At 37.3% G+C, this 20,157-nt stretch overlaps 1 protein-coding gene across 2 annotated transcripts in view; it reads right to left on the bottom strand.

The window, feature by feature from the left end:
• GRM7 (glutamate metabotropic receptor 7) overlaps positions 1-20,157 on the bottom strand; it is a gene marked incomplete at both ends in the record, with an annotated part of 887,413 nt that overhangs the window by 156,785 nt on the left and 710,471 nt on the right. For both annotated transcript variants that reach the window (XM_080914160.1, XM_080914159.1), the window contains one exon: positions 6,884-7,819. In XM_080914160.1, the coding sequence (XP_080770286.1) occupies positions 6,884-7,819 (936 nt within the window). The remainder of the gene's footprint in view (positions 1-6,883; positions 7,820-20,157) is intronic.

Here is a 20,157-nt window from a genome sequence, read left to right on the forward strand (position 1 = left end):
AAGGGAAGAAGAGTCAGGGTCTCGTGACCATGAGCTATAGGGGGGAGTCTACTGTCTCACTGAGACAATTCTAGCTTTATTAAAGCAACAATTTCTTATCTTAGTACAATGTCAATAAACCAATGAGTAAAAAGACAGTTAATAGGTCCATGAGAAAGGAGGGAAAAGATAGGGAAGATTAACTGTGCAATACAATTTTGCAACTATCCTATATGAATCAAACTTATATTAAATTAATTGTGCATAATTAAACATATTTAAATTCTATACCTTGATATACTTAGACATATTTACAATTACACACATGGTATTTTACTGTAACTGTTCTGAGATGCTTATGTTCTGAGATGTCATGGCTACTCTGATTGCTTATCTGCCTATCCATATATAAGCATTTGTAGGTTTTTTGGTCTTTTGTTTGTTTGCTTTTTCTGGTACAGAGTAAAAAGTTCATGTATAAGCTAGACTCTTTTCTCTGGAAGGATAGGTAGTTCCTGTAAGAATTGAAATTAATGGTCAGGGGGTTAAGGGCTATGTGTGATTTGGTTGAGAACATCACTAAATGCTGGCTAGAAGGAAGTACTGGAAAAAGTAACCTCCGTGAGCACAGATAAACAGAGCAATTGGGAGCTGAAAGAAATCCTCATTGTGCTAGAATTATAATTCCTGTGTTAAGATCTCAGGACACCAAATCTACACTGTCCAGTCCTTTGTGTGTCTCTCACCAGATTCTGGGCTGTGCTGATTGCCTGTGCTCTGTTTTAAAAGTGAGGAGTGGACTCTGATTCTCTAAGAAAACCCAAAGCAGAGTCCTTTCTGATGATCCAGGTTCTACTCATGATATGGGTCCTGCATCCTGGTGCCTGGGTCTCCTGATGGTCCCTTAAGGAGAAAGAAATTTCAAGGGATTCTTGGAGCCTGGAGGTGGTCTCCAAGAGGAACTGCATAGTGGATCAGACAGTGGAAAAAAATGAAGGTTTATTGTTGGGTTCTCCTTTGAATGCAGTGATAAGCACTGTATCAATTCTGCTCTGCTGGGTTTCACCTCCTCTTTTTCCTGCCTGAGTAATCAATATACCAAGATGGTGAAGACTCCATTTATCCTAAGAGTCTCAAGACAATGATCCTTGCTAGCAGTGCAGATGAGACAGCACAATTTTTATCCACTCACTCTGGCTTATAGGAAGAGCCAGGTCAGAGGGCTGCTTAGAGAGAAGCTCAGTGCCTGCTATCACACCATTGCAGAAGACAGCGCCGTAACATTTTCATAGGCTTCAGACAAAAGTATGAACACACAAAACCCAAAAGCAGAAGGTAAACCTCAACATCCAGCATGGACATTGCCACAGCATGTTGCACACACATCCTCAGCAAGAATTCACACATCTCAACATGCCCCTCTGCCAACTGTAGATTTAGGCGAAGGTTTTCTCTTTACAATCTATAAGAGAAAATAAAGATATATCTATTTATACCCCCCATCTCTCTGTGTGTATACATATATACATGTGTGTAGAAAGCAGTAAGAAGACTAAGAAGAAGATGACTGATAGAAGCTCTTTCTCTTTCCCTATCAAGTTCTTAGTTGAATAAAGATGAAATAGTGGAGAATGTTGTTTAAAATTTTTAACTTGGAAGAAAACAAATGTGCCTATTTAAATAACAAAATATGGCATAAAATGCAGAATAAGGTACAACCTAGCCATATTTCCCTTCTACATTCAAAAGTTTAAAATGGCTTCCAACCCCCAGCCCTCCATATTTTCTGACTCTTCAGAATATCTACAGATTATCACCATTATCCATGACTTTATTACATTAAGTGGTTCATAGTATTCTTATCACTAATGCTGTGCACATTTCCAACACAGGTCATCTTCCAAGAGAAGTTATGACATCTTCAAAGATTCATGTTTCCCTGCTTATGCACTTTTGGGAAGTCTTCATAGTTCCAAGAGGAGTCACTAAAAACCATATATATGGCACTCTGTCTTTCCCTGTATCACCATCTTCTCTCTGTCCACACAGAGCTGGAGATCAGGGCTGCATGACCATGAGGATGGCTGTTCATAGCTTAGCATACCCACTGGGAAATCATTCATCTGAAGAAGTATGCGTGAAGATTGTCAGAATTTCTATGTTGGAGTGAGAATGACATATCAGGCTTCACAACATTTCCAATTCTGCTTGCAAAATGAGGTGAATTCACTTTTCACTATTACCAACTCTCCTTTTAGTAAGTGTCAAGACTTCTGTCTCTTAGTGCCACCTGCTGCATACTCTGTCTGCTACTTTTCACATTGTGATGCCATTTCAAACTCACTGATGTGTCCTGTCCTCTGCCTGTGATCTCACATTGTCATATTTGCCATAGTGAGGAAGAGGCTTTACTCTCTTTGGGTGCCTTTCAGGGTTGCTTCATGTTGCAACTTCTACATGACTGAGAATTTACTCAAAGCCACTATTATGTTACAGTTTTCGAATGCAGACAGGAATAGTATCTTTTTAAATCTTTATCATGGTTCTAGGCACAAGGAGTATAATAGGAAAGCATCTATGGGATACAAGTAGTATTTTAAACAAGAAAAAACAGAAACACAACAACCCAAAATTTCCAGTTCTAGTTAGTCAGGTTGGTATGGTGACAGCATCTATAGATTTTTTTTTTTAAGATAAACTCTGGGATTTAAGAATAGGAATCTCATTTAATTCCATATAATTCTAACCCCACTCATGCAGGTTTTACTTTATGGTCATATTTTGAAAGAAATCCCTTACATATGAAAGGCTATATTCTCATTTTCTAAGAAATATTCTATCCCCTATCCGACTGCTCCATCTGTGCCAGTTAGTTCATACTGGTTCAGATGTTTGTTATCAATTGCCCTAGTTCTATTATATAATGAAACAATATTTCATTAGAGAAAAGGCATTCCTTCATTGCAGTTTTGCTATATACCTTGAATATTCTGATATGTGCAGAAGCATGGCCTGAGAGCAAGATACTATAACACAGCTTTCCTTCCTTGAAATCTCTTGCAACAATGCTCTGCATCCTTAAATTGCTGTGACCTACACCTCCCATGCTTCTCACCATATTAATATCTATACAACACCACACCACACACAGAATCTGAGATCTCTGATCCCATCTACCAAGTTCCATTTGCCCATGTATATTCAAGCTTGTCAAAGCTTATGCCACTGCCCACATTAAAGAAACAAGGCACAGGCAAGCAGCTCATGATGCCATAGTTTCTACATGATGCTTGCAGCAATGACACAGGCTTTTCACTGTTCAAAAATTAAAGTTCACTTATTCATGCTATAGCTATGTTACTAGAGAACTTTGATTACTTATGTACTACAAACTTACCTAGAAATTTCTTCAGATATCAAGTATCTACAAAGTTTGAGATGTATGGATTAGCTATAGGGTTCCATAAATATTGACAAGATAGACTTCTTTTGTGGACAACTCCAAGAATGCAGTCACTAACAACTTATTTCATTACATAGAGAATGATCTAATCCTTGAGTAGACAGTTCCAAAATATAATAATATAATAAACCACAGTACAAAGCACTAGGTAGACCCTAACATGGTGTTATTAATCTACTTATCCTATTTTACAGATTCTTTGTGGTCACACCTATACATAATTCTAAAACCCTGGAATCTGTTACTGTAGCCATAGTTTAACACCACCATCCCTAGTTATATTGCAGGACTTCCATTCTCCCAAGTCATAGGGCAGCAATCATCAATCAAGGTGACAATGATCTCTTGCATTATCCTTAAATCAAAAAAATACATTTCATTTGGAGATGACATTTTACATTTCAAATAAGAACCTTGTTTGTTACTTGTGCTATACCAATAAAATCAACCAGTGAGAAATTTCATAGAGCTATCCCTAGCAGAATCAAAATGAATTTCAATTCTACAAAACAGTAAATAGTTATTATGGAATTTACTGCTTTTCTTTTCCTGAGACAATTGAATTCTTCCACTTGGGGTACTTCAACTATTAAATCAGAACAAAATGGAATGTCTGTAATTCTGTAAGCCTGCCAAGTTAGAAAAAAAAAAGCATTTTATTGTGACGTCTTGGTTTTGTTGGGCAACTTGCCTCTTTGCATAATTTAAGTGCCATGGTTGCATATACACTGAGTGATTTCCTTAATTGATTATTCCTGTTTTCCTAGCCATATGCCTTTCATTAGGCATATGAATTTTTATGTAGAAACTCAGTGTTTTCAGTTGGCAGTTTAGTACTTTTAATTGTGCCAGTGAACCAAATAAAACAAATCATAAGCCATGAAGAGGATACATAGAGAATGTGTTTTGTAAAACGGACAAATTAGAAATCATACTGTCTGAAGACAGCTGGTCTCTTCCATGCTCTGATCCTACCAACAGAAGTTAATCAGCAGAGACTAAAACCAATGAATAGATTTTCCCAAATTTCTTACCATTTTCAGGTTTATAAAGGATCACATACATGGTTTTACTTGGAAAGACTTTGCAGTCACAAGTAGATGTGGCCCAACATGAAGAAGGAAATAACACAAACAACACAGGAATAACACTCCCAAAGTAACAGTTTAACAAGACATTCTTCTAATGCTGCTATAGCCGTACCCACTTTTTAGATCACCAGGAAGTACATAATATATAAGAAGATATGCTTTTAATGGTACTGCAGCCATTCCTGTATTTTAGATCATGAAGAATTAGTACATAGGATATAATTAATGCCTTTAACCTGCTAGACATGACATCGCTTTAACAGCTAAAGAATTATCTTCCGGAGTTTTGATGACAAGTATTGTTCCCTCCCAAAAAAAAAATATATTAGTTACCAACCTACCAGCACACATTTACAATTTCTTTTATTTCTATTGAATTTCAGTACCCTAACTCATATTTTACTATTCCCTTGGCCCAGGGATAGAGGGAAGAAATGAAATGAAATTCACTTTGGTTTCACAGACAATAAACATGCATTATGAATCTGAAAAATACTGTTGGAAGCAGCCAATGTACAATGACTATATATTTTAAAGGATTTTCCTCTAAGATATTTTATGTGAAAAGCCATAGTCTCACGACATTCAGTGTTCTTCATTGTCGTAGTCTGAGAATTCTGCTTCATTTTGTGAAATGTCTATTTTAAAAAGACAGTCTTAATAATTCTAACATCATACAATTTATGTTACTGACATTATCTCAGAAGGAAAATAAGCTAAATCCCACTAATCTTTTAGAAGCAACACACAGGAACTGGAGGTATTAATAAATTACTAAACTGGATTCTGGCAGTGTCCGTTTTATGTTTTTATGTATTTAACTCAACCCCACATTCTCCATCCAAGTCTATACACATCTAAATATTTCTTCAATGGATAGAACTGTGTGAATCATCACATAAAAAGGCACATGCTGCCTGACTTAGGTTAGTCCTTGAGACTCACATGGTAGAGGGGATGAACTAGCCACTGCACATTATTCTTTGATAACCACATGCTTGTTATGACTTGGACATACATATATGTCTACACATACACCAGCATAAAAAATTAACATATATATTCAAATTAAATTGTGACAAGATGACCCCTGATGTTCTAATGTGTGTTCAATTTCTAATAAGGCTCTCTCCTATATTAGTGACTAAGGACTCAGTCTCTATTCCAGCATCAGACACACCACTCTGTTAGAACTGCTCACACTGGTTGAGAAATTTGTACATGGATATTTTAGGCTTTCATAATTTGCTTATGTATAAAATTGTAACCAGAAAAACAAATGTAAAAATCATATATATATTTTTTTCTAGGATCAGTACTGCAGGGTTACTTATATGGCATACAGATGAAAAGTACAACTAAATATACATTAGTCATATTTAAAACAAAATATGAGGGTCATATAATTTATAGATTCATTAATTTACCAGTATATGTAGGGACATGTATATGTACTGTATCTTGCACCCACCTTAATTTATTATAGCCTGATCTCTGTCTTCTGTGTCTGCCTGTCACTCTTTCTCTCTTTGTGTGTCTTTCTCTTATCTCTATCTATCTATCTATCTATCTATCTATCTATCTATCTACCTATTTTACATCTCTTCTTTCCTGCTTATCTCAGAAAATGCTTTCGATCTCATTGTGATTGTTTACTGGGATTAAGGAATACTAAATTGGCAAGAACCTGAACAAACATCACTATGTCCTTGTCCATCAACCCATCTTTAGTAACAGTCTAGGTGAGGTACTATGAAGACAGAGCACCAGTGAGGCAACTCTTTAATAGAGTTCCTCATGTTGTAGTAATCCCCAACCATAAAATCACTTTCATTGCCATTTCAAAGCTGCAATGTTTGTACTGCCATGTAGTAATGTGTTTTCTCATGGTCTCAGGAAATCCCTGTGAAAGGATGTTTAATATCCAAAGAGGAAATGACTCACAAGTTGAAAATCCCTGGTCCATAGTGGTGCTAATTATGAGCATCATGCATTTATACTCACCTATAATCTAGGTACCAAGGCCAATTTCTATCCTAAAGAAGCATGCATAGAAACGCAGGAGGGGTGAGTGAGGGGAAGGTTTTTTTTTTAGGTTTGGTTATCTTGTCTTAGATAATGCCAAATTATGCTAATTTTGTAATAAACACATTCACATGGACAGGTCACATATCATTGGTTATCATTAGGTTCAAAGTGAAACAGCCTACTGCAAATTTTAGACCCCTGCCCATTAACCTATTAATCAAAGTTTTTTTTTCCATTTTTGGAAGACACTATCAATTTGGTTTTTAATAATGCAGAGTTAGACATTTTTGGAATGTACTATGAGATGTACATCTTCACTTACCTTTTCTGCTGACTGTGCTGTGCCAAAAAATATTGGGATAAAGGCAAGCCATACGATACATGTTGTGTACATAGTGAATCCAATGGGCTTGGCTTCATTAAAATTCTCTGGTACACCCCGAGTCTTGATGGCATACACAGTACATGTGACCATGAGAAGAATGCTATATCCCAGAGAACAAATGATTTGAAGGTCTGTGATGTCACATTTGAGAACTCCCCTTGCTTGTTCTGGGTTCATGGTCTTATGTTCATCATAGTCTATGATGATGTTGGGTGGGTCAACCCCAAACCAAATGAAGACACCTAGAAGCTGCACCGATATTAAACTGGAAGTGATCGCCAGTTGTGATGTTGGGCTTATGAGTCTGGGAGCTGTCACCGATTTCTTGCCCTGCTCAAATATGCGATAAATCCGATTGGTTTTTGTTAAAAGGGCTGCATAACTAATACACATGCCCAAGCCCAAGAAGACACGTCGGAAAGAACAAACTGCTACATCTGGTTTGGCAATCATTAGGAAGGTGATGATATAGCAGAGAAAGATGCCTGTCAATAAAACATAACTGAGTTCCCGCCCAGATGCCCTGACAATGGGTGTGTCATTGTATCGGATGAAAGTTGCCATGACAAAGATGGTGGCAATGATTCCCAACATTGCCAGGAAGACAGGAATGACAGCCCATGGAGAGTGCCACTCTAGTTTGATGATTGGGATGTTCTGGCAGCCAGTTCGGTTTTCATTGGGCCTCTGGTCATAGGGACAATGCTGACATGTCATCTCATCAAACTGATACTGGTATCCATCACAGGGCTCACAGGTCCAGCAGCAAGGGGTTCCCTTCTGTGTCTTCTTCCTTTGCCCAGGCTTGCACGGCAATGTACACACAGAGGGTGGGATCTCTCGGACTCCTTTGCCCCATTGCATGTCCTCTATCTGTATGTAGCACAATAAATGAGACAAAGTGGTCAGGTCATTAAAAGAAGAGAATCAAAAAGAACAACAAATACAAACAATACCAACCTTACTGAATCTGCTAACACTAATCCAGGAATTCCCTACATCAGCTAAAGAGAGTTATAAGAAAATATGTTCAACTGTGTCCCCTAACAAGGTGAGCACAGAAGTCTCCAAATAGTGAGTAGTGGTTGGGTACCCAAAACAGACAGTATATATGAAAAACCTCTCATCTCTAAAATTAGGCATTTTTGCACACGCGCGTGCGCGCGCGCACACACACACACACACACACACACACACTTATACACACACACACACACTTATACACACATACATACACACTTATACACACATACACATACACACACACTTATACACACATACATGCTTGATATTTTAGATAACAGTGCAATAATGACTACCTCTCTCCACCTCATCCCAGATTTTACAGACCATTTAAAATTCTTTCATATAATGGTCATGGTCTTTAAGGGCTGTAAGATCAGCTAGATACATCTGGCTCTTATCAGAGAATAGCAATAGTGATCATTTTTCTAGGCTGGGACTGAACTAGACCCCTTTGTAGCATGCAAGAAGTATTGGATAAGGGAATTTAAGGAATTGTTTGGTCTGAAAAGATTTAAAGGTTCACCAGCCATCCCTTTAATGACAAAATTGAAACTGAATCTCTGTGGCACAGCAGTTAGGGGAAAATGTATTGGTCTTGTTAGAATATTGGCTTTCTGGGAAAGTCATTACAACCCATGGTATACTGGGAAACAGCATTCCACACTAGGAAAAACTTTGTTGTAGAACTGAATACTCTTGTGCCTTGTGGCCAGCACTTTATCTGCCTTCCTTTCTTGCTGGCTGCAGGAATGAATGAGTTAAATAAAGAGGTAGAGAGAAACAGAACAGAATGGAGGAGGTCATCTGAGGTCTTGGATATAGTAGTGACTATAGTGGACATTGCCTTAGATTATGTCATTGTGGGATATATTATATTCACCCCTGTTTGATATATTGTCCATTGCATATCAGTAGGAGTTGTACTTCAGTTGCCTGTAAATAAGAGCCTGAGTAAAAGTAACACTAACCACATATTTTTCAGTACAAGTAGCCTTAGAAAGATAAGCTTCAAGTTAATTATTTTACAAAATAAATCTCATCAAAGAGCTGTGACTGATATTCTCTAATTGAATTTTTAATATTGACCTAATTGGAATTTTAATATAATTAAGCCAAAAATAGATTAGAGAGATACTGGAAACTTCAAAATATTTTTAAATCAATATTTTTTTAGAGATAAGAAGAAAATGATCCTTTATCAGTCATTGGATTTTAGTGCCATTAATGTGGAACACAGCGCTGAACAGGAATCTGGCTCCCATCAATTTTTGTGTATGAGCAACATTCAGGGTCTGAATGAAAAGACCTAAGAGAATCTGCCTTGCTCCACAGGCAAAATGCTATAACTTACTAACAGTTGGATTTAAACTTAATCCAGAGCCCCTAAGAATGTTCAGAGGACTTTGGTGTGAACTCATTTGCATGAGCATAAAACCCAATTCAGAAAGAATAAATCTAACTAAATATAAGCCATAATAATGACTTCATTTGCAATAGTTTCTTTTTGAGGCAGTATGTCATTGGCAGTCATCCCAAAACCATAAAATTAAGGAAATAAAACTTGTAATAAGACAGAAAATGATAGGTGATAACTTTTCGAGTGTCAGATTCTAAGAAGTAGGCACATTTTAAAACTTTACTATTATTAACACAAATGCTGGGCAATGTCAAAATTAAGTAACCCAGTCATGGTCATTACATGATTAATAAATAAAGCCAGTAAGTAAATCCCATGAGCTGAATTTGAGGCTCTCCGATTCCAACACTTATTGTTACAATGACTCCAATATTGCTATCACACTGTGTTTTCCTCTTGGAATAAAATAAAATGCCTGGAAATGCAGGAGTTCTGTTCTTCTCTGTGTATCTAAATATACACAAAGGCTGTAACCACAAGCATTACAGTGAGTTATTGGTTAATTTATTTTCAATTTTCATTTAAAGTCGATTTCAACTCTGTTTAATTATGTATATTAAAGCATCAGAGTTACCTCTTGCTCTAAATGAACAGAAATCTAAATTTACTCCCTGGGCTACTAAATAACATGATTGAAAATATTATTCCTGTCCTATGAAGGTAACAAGTGCTCTAGTTTCCCAGGAAATGAGATCCACATGATTTGACTGTGTTGACTGCCATCTATACAAATACCTCAGTCACTTTCTCTAAAGAAATCACAGTTACAAATGCTCATGTGTAACCGCTGAAAATGTTTGTAACTTATAGTCATGAAAAGATCAAGGATGACACCAATGTTGTTTGCAAAATTGCCATAGGATGGTGAGTTTCAGTTTCCTCTGAATTCTGTAAGAAGACGGTGTTTTAGTTAGATGGGAATCCAACTTTTAAGTATAACCTGACTGGGTTAAAGATGTGAATATACAACATCTTACTTAGAAGATACAGGCTTAAATTACCAGAGAGGGGTAATTCAAGGAAAACTGAAGGAACTCTGGCCAGCTGGAGCTGGCAATATGGCTTTGTCAGTCCTTGCTCTTCTTTCTTGTTCTGTCTGCCTTGGTAAAGACCATAAGATTGCATTCCTAAAGCTATCCCCTAAGATCTTCTCCCTTATTTGGCCATTCCCTCTTTCTGAGGCTTATTACTAAAGACCAGTTGTCAAAACATTGAAGTCCTACAATCAAAATATTCCTTTGGGTCACCTAAATAGCATGCCCAGTTAAAAATCACACACCTCATCCTAATATGGGGATTTCCCCTTTGTTCTTTATAAACTGTAATTTGCCTATGGATCACATTTGTTTTCTCTCTATTTACAGGCAGTTCTTTGTCTTTTGTCCTAATTGAAAAATTCAACATCTACCCAAAAGTACTGATATATCTAAACACTCAAAAGAAGCCCTTATACTCTCTACAAACCAAACACAATACAGGCCTTTGCAATTCTATGGTCATAATAACTGAAACAAGGATATACATTCCCCCTTCCCTCTCAGAGACAATCAGAATTGTGATTATTTGACACCTGATCGGCTCAGGATCTGGCTTTCAGGGAAGAGCTGTTGAGATCCTCATTATAGGTAAGAAAAAGGAACTTTATATCTGGTACCAATAGGAAACACAAGTCATGGTACACAGATTATAGGCTGTTTGGATTCACTGCTAAGGAAAGGATTCATAATGTGGATCTGGAAACGTGACCAAGGCTATACTTACCAAACTTTGTGCTCACATGATGCTTGCAAATATAATGGTGACTTTGTGACCATGAAAAAAATGATCGAAAAGAAGGAAACTGTTTTACTGAGGAGCCAAGATACAATGTACAAGAACGTTAAGCATGGACATGTTGTTTTATGAATTTGTCCATGTTAATGTCCCCAAAGATATAGAAATTTGCCTTCTAAAATTAAAGAAGGTTGATTTTCTACATTTTTTCATCCTCTGCACCTTCAAATTTGATTCAGGACAGTAAGTACTATGAGCTACTCAGCTGCCATGTGTCACAGATTCTTCTTGCTTTTTCTGAGCAGTCTACACTGTGGCATGGAGGTTGTTGTTCTCTTCGGTGCCTCTGCCATCCATGTCACTGTTTGCCTGTTTGTGGCATTAATATTTCTTGTGATAAATATTGAAAGGACAGCTAAGTTCAGCATCTTGAAACCTAGACATGAAAACTTCCAAGGGCAGCAGGATGATGAGTCTTATCTGAGCCATGTGGATGGAAAGAGCTATGGGGTGGACAGCATAATGTGTGGTCAAAGTCAGCCTACATTTTGTGAAACTTTTAACATTAAAAAACAAATTTTCCTCAATGACAACCAAGTCTTCAAGGGAAGTTTACTAAATATGGTCCAACATTCTAAGGAGTGACTGTTTTCTGACTCTGGGTATGTTGTTATATGCTGGCCCTTTATCATGACACCAATAAGTCAATAAGTTACCAAAAATACCAACGTGTGCATAGATAGTTGGAAACTCCAGAAGAAAAAATATGTGGAAACTCACATGAGGAGAAACAATTCTCTAACTCCTGATCATTTTTAGTGAACTGACTGCCAAAATACTAGATTTAGACAAGCACACGTTTAGACTACTTCTGTATTACCTATAAGCAATAGAACAGTAAATTATCATGGTGTCCATTGGTTCCATACCCTTCACCTGAGTTACTTGGTAAAAAACTATGTTCTGAATCTTGAAAAGAATTATCCTATAAGGTCTATGTAGACCTTAGAATGGCTAGAATCTTAAAAGCTAACTGGAGCACAGCCATAGCAAAGAGCTAAATTAAATAGAGAAAGGTGGGTTATTTTGCTGGTTTGTTTGTTTCTAGATGTGTCCATTTTCATATCTGATGCCTTTATTCCTTTTATCAGGCACATAATTCCTGTCCAAAGGTTAGTCCATCATGGTAGGATACTTTTCCTGATGAAATTCCATTTCTATGATTCCTGAGCCTGCTCCATCAATCAGCCTGGCTGCTGCTCTAATTGTAAAGTTCCCAGCGATATCATTCTGACTTACTAGAACTTTAATAGAATGAGCTAATTAACAAAGAGCTTTCTAATTCAAATACCATTAGTTCATTAAAATACATTCACTCTGTCTGTTTTATGGGGAGGGAAAAGCTGTTTATAAATAAATGTACAGAAAGGGAGAGTTGTCTACCAAAGTAAAGAGCCAGTGTGACTTCTAGTGAAGACTAGGAAGGTGGAAACATTTAAAGGTTCACAAGGCTTCTTTCTGTATTAGTTACTTTTCTCTTCTTATGACAGTGTGCCACAATCAAGGTACCTTATAGAAGGACTAGTTTATTCAGGCTTACATTCTTAGATAAATGGGTCTATAATGGCATGGGCCCCTAGCAGGGAGTATCTGGCATGGTTTCTGTAGCAAGAAGATGACTAGGCACATCCTAACTGATCTCCAAGCAAAAAGAACAGCAAATAAACAGGAAATGACAGGGGGATTCCTCAAATTCTCCCTCAGTTATGTTCTTTGTCTAACCAGGCTGAACTATCTAAACCTCCGAAAAGAGTGCAAGAAACTAGTGACCAAGTGCTATCAAATGCTAGAGACTACGAGTGACATTTCTCATTTAAGCCTCCACAGATTCTGAAGTATCTCAATATGTTTTAAAACTCAGGCCCTATTTTTAAACATTTGGCAGTTTAACAAGACTAGGAGAGAATTTCAAGGCTTCTACATTATAATAAAAACACTCATTAATGCAGATTCAACTTCTTCACAACCTGTAATTACAGCAATCATCCTTTTTTTTTAGATGTACTCCAAGAAGCAAGTCTTGTACATGGTATCATCAGAATTTTTTCTTTCCCATGCAGTAGACCATACTGGAAAGGGCTCACAACTTTCCACCAATGTAAAACCCTTGAAACACTAACAGCACATCAACTCTAAATGTAAGTCAGTTTACCAAGTCTCCTGCTTGTAGATTGCATTTACTGGAATCATCCTGGGGCTTCAAACCTGTCCGAAGGCTACAATCAACCTTCCCAGTTTCCAGGGGTATGAGCGCAGAGAGGGGAAGATTTCAGTATGCAGTGAGCAAAGTGATCATGTGGCTTAGCTCAACAGAGATCTAGTTAACTGTAAAGAGATCTGTGCTGTTTAAAGCACTTAGCACTATATCTTGGACTGGGGAGGTAGCCCAGTAAGAATCTGCTTGCTTCCAAGCCTGAGGATCTGAGTTTGATATCTTGGACCAACATGGTAGAAGGAGAGAACCAACTCCTGAAAGCCAGATATTCACCATGGCACACATGTGCACATGCTCATACACATGTATATACACACATGCAATGATAATAGTGAAAAATATTACAAAAAGTGAGTTAGAAAATAATGACACTAAGTCATCTAGTCTAATATTCCTGGCCTTGCTGAAGAGCATTTCTTAGTCACCTGAAATGCTTACCTGGCCATTCAAAAATGATTGGTTATATTTTGGAGTTATAAATATCTACAGATGGGAAGATGTCAGCACTTAAGCTCTATGTTTCCTTTCTTTTGGAGATTGTTCTGAGGATTTTCTGTGAAAATGATTCGCTAGCCTTTCCCCAGCCCTCTTCTTGCCATTTCTTTTATAGTGGCTGTGGTGGTTAAATTTACTTGTCAACTTGACTATATCTACAATCAGCTAAATCCCTAGCAGTTAGGTATGCCTAGTCAGGAACTTTCTTCTTTGGATCAGTTGTTGTCACAAAAATCCATCCTAAATCTGAGCCACACCCTTTTGTTCCTGCTTACCCTGGCTTTTGCTGGCTGGATAAACTATAATAACTATAAGGCTCTTGCTGAAACATTCCTTATCTGGTATTAGAACCCACCACTTTGTAATTCCAAGTAGAATGAAGACTGGAGTTGCCTGGTCCCAGGATTGCCTGTGACTACAGCACCAGATTAGGAAACACACAGACTCATCCAACAAGCAACTACTAAATTCCTGGCCTATCTGTCATTTATCAGCCATTGTTAGGCTGTTAAAACCATAGCTGCTAAGCCACTCTAATCAATTTCATAATATGTGTGTGTGTGTGTGTGTGTGTGTGTTTAGGGAACCATGACTGATACAGTATCTATCTATCTATCTATCTATCTATCTATCTATCTATCTATCTATCTATCATCTATCTGTCTATCTATCTATCTATCTATCTATCTATCTATCTATCTATCTACCTACTTCAATGTATATTTTGGATATTCTTACTTGCAATGATGCTCCTGCCTAAAGGTTAAAGGCCTTTAAGACATATCTGGCTTTTATTTCTATTATACCATGTTCCAGCTAATGTTCTTCTTACATTCTCAGGACCAGATCTTGGTTTCTAACGCCCTTCTTCTTAATATGACTTTTGCTCAAAGGGTGTTCTGTGTTCTATGTCAGCTTTCTTTCTTAAAAAGACTAGTTCAGCTCTCCATTATTATTATATTTAACATATATATTAAAGATTTACTGCATTACTGGGTTTTGGGCCATGTTTTATTTGCCAGAGACCAAGCTGGTAAAACAACAACAACAGAAACCACCAAAATCCAAAAAAAAAAAAAAAAAAAAAAAAAAAAAAAACAAACAAACAAAAACAAAAGTAAATTTAAACAAAAGTTTCTGAAGGACTGTAGAAAGCATGGAGTCAACTTTTCTCATCTTTGCTATTTTAATATCTTTGGCAAAAAAAATCTGTCTTATATTTCCTCCATCCATATTCCCACTGGCCACCTCTAAAGACCTTTATTGCACACCAGGAAGACTGTTCTGAGATCAGGATATCCTGTTTTAATCCCCTCAATGCCCTTCGAAAAATTCTAGAATACATGCATGATTTGTCAGAGTACCCATAAGGTGGCTTCATCCTTTTGACATTTCAGTTCTACCAAAGTCCCTGCCTACAGTGTCTTATATACAAACACACAATGACCTACAGCTCTTAAGATCACCAGGTCTGAGTGGTCATTAGGTCTACTGTATTGAGGCCTACCTTTATACACCTTTAAAGATTCTTCACAGGATTAAAAAATATTCTTATTAAAACATGTCACTTGATTAAACACTATCTCTTGGACTACCCTGTATGTTTCATGAGCTTACTACTTCCCTTCCCTTTGAAAGCTCATCATCATGGAGAGATTGTTGACATCAAGATGGATGGAGAAAAGCAAAGTCTCCCATGAATAGGCTTTCTGTAGCCAAAGTTAGATATCTGGAGTAGAACAGTGGTAAATACAGGCTGGGAGAGTGGGGGATGGAGGGATATGTCCCTGTTAATCCATCAATATAAAGTTCTGATGGGTTCTTGTGAACAGCACATTAATGATGGGTTAAACTGATAAACTTCTCCCTCTCCCTCTCCCTCTCCCCCCTCTCTAATCAAAAGCTAGAAGAAATATTTTCTTTCTAAATATCAAAAGAACTAATTATCAGAATATTTCGAGCTATACTCTCAAAATGTATTGCCTATAATCTTTGTCTTTCTCTGAACTATCCCACATATATTTAAACTTGCTCATGTGTATCCAGACATTCAGTACACTTAGAACATTAGTGTTAATATCAGAAGGACATTTGTTCAAATTCTAGCATGGCTACTCTCAACAAAATATTTACTCCCTCTGAACCTCATATTTTATAAAACTTTATGCCATTAAAATGATAAACATTAAAATAGATACATATAAATTGATTTAACCCTAATATAATATATCTACAAAGACAGTTTTATGTAGCAATGAGGAAAGAAATTTAAATCAAAATATAAGATAATGAACGATCCATGATCACTTTTGTGAGACCCATCTGTTTTCTCTGCATCTGACACATGTCTATGTATAGAATGAACATTTGTAGTTGAAATCTACTTGACATTTTCTTGCAGAAAGATAGGGAACTAATTGTTAGATAGAGTAGAAATGAGCACAATTTGCAGAGCACAGAGAAGTTGCAAAAAGAGGTGTGCAGGAGCCATAACCAAGGACAGAACTCACTTTCAGGGAGAACTGACTGTCCTTTGTCTACTGGTAAATTTATCTACAGATAAAAATAGAAAGTGTGTGAGCACAGGAATCACTCTGCAACTCCAACACTGGATTATCCACCTCCAGACAGCCTGGCCAAAAGGCAAAGTAGACTACATGGAGTCTGTGTTACAGCTTAATTGTTTTGAAGACTAAGCAACATGATATGTATATGGAAGTGGCATGTTATCTAAGATGTAGAAACTACTTACACAGTTCTAAATTTATATGAGAACTTCTTGTGGTGATTAGCTCATTCCACATAATTAACTTTCCTAATCCCCGTGTCTTAAGTCTGCTTCTTCCAGTCAAATGACACCAGCATCACATGTCATAGCAGTTCATACCCATCCATATCTAAGCACCTTTCTCTAGATGTTGTCCAACCTGACTTCATAATGTACCCAGGGGAACTTATAACATGAAGGTTGCATTGAAAAGGACATGTTCAAATCCTAGTGAAGTCACCGGAGGCAAAAACTTTATGTTCTCTGAACCTCACAATTTTAAAACCATGGAAAGGATATTGCAAGGTCACCTCCCAGGCTTACTGAAAAAATAAATGGAGAGAGCACATCATCTGACACCCAGTGAATGAGTTCTAGTGTTTAAAATAATTAGAAATAATGAATATCACAAAGACTCCCCTTTGTACCTTCCCACCTGCTAACAGTGGCTGTTGAAACACTTGTTCCTGACATCTTCTATTGACCCTTCTTCTTTGTGTATTTTCTGTTCCTGTTCTCTGAAAGTTACTATTGTTTCATTTCCTTAGGGCTTCCTTTTTGATTTTTTATTCTTTACCATTTATCTCCAGAACAAGGTCTATAAATATCAACTCCCTAGATATTTATTTCCTAATCTCTCACTACTTCTAGAATGTAAACCAGTGAGTGCTAAGACTTTGTTTACAATGCAATGTTTATCCTGTGCCCAAAAGCAACAGCAGAAGAAAAAAAAGTGTGGATGCTAGTTTCTCCTGTTAAATTTCATAAGGGTTTCAAACTGCCCACCAGAGACACTGAAGGATTAGTTTTCACTGTATGCACAGTGTTCAAGTACCCTTACTAAGCCAACTCCTGGCCTAGTCATGCCATTCTCCATCCCAGGACTGAGTGTGCTGGGAATTCCCTTTGACAACACAAGATGTTTTCCCTAATTCCTCTGCAACTGGAAGAAAGGTCCCAGATTTCCTTTTTGCTGCCAAGCCATAAATGGATTTTTCCCTATTTGAAATCTCCAAGCATTTTATCTATGGCAACATTCTTTTTCTTCTTCTACTTACACCTTAAGAACTACTGCCAAGATCTATTCCTTTCTAATCCTCTACACAGGCTAAAATGTGATATGAAACCTGGGGCAGATTCTATCACAGGAAAGAACTTTCAGGATTAATACATAAAGGCATAAATCCTGAGGAGAAAAAGTTACCTTCTTTAATGCCCTTGAACATTCTTCCTAGTGTTGAGCCTTCTGAATATGAACTACTTTAAATATGACAAAGTATGCCAGTAAGAACAATAGAAGTCAGTGTTCATATTTCCAACACTAAATCTTTTCTAACCAGCCTGAGCATTTGTTTTATGTTTTCATGCTGAAGACAACTTGAAAATTACTTTTCACTCACTCACCTGGGGTGAGGCACATCCTCTGCCAGGTGAAGGGGGAAGATTCTGGTCAATAGGTCTCCTATCAGAGTCAATAAGGCCTTTCCTTTATTGTTTTCTTCTTCTTCCTGGGTTTCTAAGCTTATGAACTTTTAGCTACCCTCTTTGAAGTAGAGAAGACAGTGAAGGACAGACAATGTAGGACAGACAGACAGTGTAGGACAGACAGTGTAGAATAGACACTGTAGGGTAGACAGTTTAGGGTAGGTAATGTTGAAGAAGGTAGTACAACATAGGCAGTGCAGGATAGACAAGGTAGTATAGGCAATGCAGAGTAAACTGCAGAGAAAACCGTGTAGTAGAGACAGTGCAGGATTAAGTTAGTACAAGATAGACTTTGGGATATGCAGTGTGGGAGATACCATATTTAAAATGGAGTATTAGAAATGTTTCTAGTATGTCACTGTGGTGAATATGAGTCCTGGTTAAGTTCAAAAGAAAGTGCAATGGCAGGGTGCACCTGTCATTAAAAATGGGCATGGTAAATATTAAAGAGGGTGGTAGTCAGTTCTCACATGTTCTACTCTGCAAAGACCCTTGCTCCCTTTGACCCCTGTGGTATGTGAGCCACTTCAGTGTGGCACCCTGCCATGCCACATTCTCTCACAATACTCTTGGTGGGTTGCTACCACACCAGGCACTCACATCCCAATTCCATGGCAGACTTGATACACCCTGCCATTGTACTTTCTCTTGAACTTAATTAAGTCTCCATATGAAAGAACACAACATACAATTACTCCAATCCAATTGATAAGATATAATTTTCCCATCTAGACAGCACAAAATTCTATACACAACCACCCCTTTAAAATATTCATAAGAACCTGTATCTGTGTGCAGAGAAGAGACTCTCTCACTCCTCCCTCTCTCTAAAACTTTGTTTCTGTCCATTCTTCCTTCTCGTCATATAACAGGCCTTGCTTTTTCCTAGATGTTCCTTTTTGCATAAAGACATTGTCTTCAAGTCCTCAGCAAAATTTCAGGAACAAAAAAACATTCCAAGCAGCTGAAGAGATAGCTCAGTCAGTTAAGTGCTTGAAAGCAGGAGAAACTCAATTTAATGTTTAATGCTTATATACAAAGCTTGGCACAAAAGCACATCTGTACTTTCAGCACTGGAGAGGCATAGAAAAGCAGATCTCGAGAATATACTGGGAATGTAGCCTAGCTGAGTTAGTGAGTTACAGGACACTCTCAGTAAACTTTAAGTTGAGTAAGTATTCCCATATAAAAAATAATAGAAAAGCAATATAAAATGATATCTGGTACTAATCTCTGTATGGGCAAATAAACACACACACACACACACACACACACACACATACACATACTAACACACACACACACACACACACAAACATAAACACATTCACGTACTACCACCATCATCATAATCATAACCACCACCACCACAACCACCACCTCACCTTATCCAAACATAGCTAAGGGAATCTTGGCATATGTTAGTTTATTAAAAATGTAAAGACAATTAAGATTAAAGAAAGATTGTTTCTCTTTGATTTCCTCTGGTGGCTTCTTATTCATTTTGAAGAGAACAAATCATTATTTTCTCACTTGTCACATAGACTATCTCAACATTCAGTGGCACATTATCTTCTCTAGTGACAAGAAATATAGCTTATTAATAAAGTATGACTATTGCCGTATAGCTTATTAATAAAGTATGAATTGTAACAATTGTTAATTAGAAAATAAATGTAAATAAAATAACTTGAAGGCATTTGCTTTAGCGTGAACACAGGAGAGGCAGAGAACATGATTTGTGAGCTTTGTCATGAAAGCTACTGCCATAAATAAGCATGTGAAATGTCAAGATTTATTTTAAGTCCCTGAAGCTGGCTAGGCTTATCATATAGGAATGGTGCATCTCAGACCATAGTGTGCATAGGAATTTCTTGGGTGATTGGTGCTGCCACACAGCTCCTCACATGGTCTCTGTTTCATAATGATTCATAACTCTGGAATCAAGGGTCAAACAGACAGTGCGCAAGGCT

This window comes from Micromys minutus (assembly GCF_963924665.1).
Source record: "Micromys minutus genome assembly, chromosome: 3".
Taxonomy (NCBI): domain Eukaryota; kingdom Metazoa; phylum Chordata; class Mammalia; order Rodentia; family Muridae; genus Micromys; species Micromys minutus.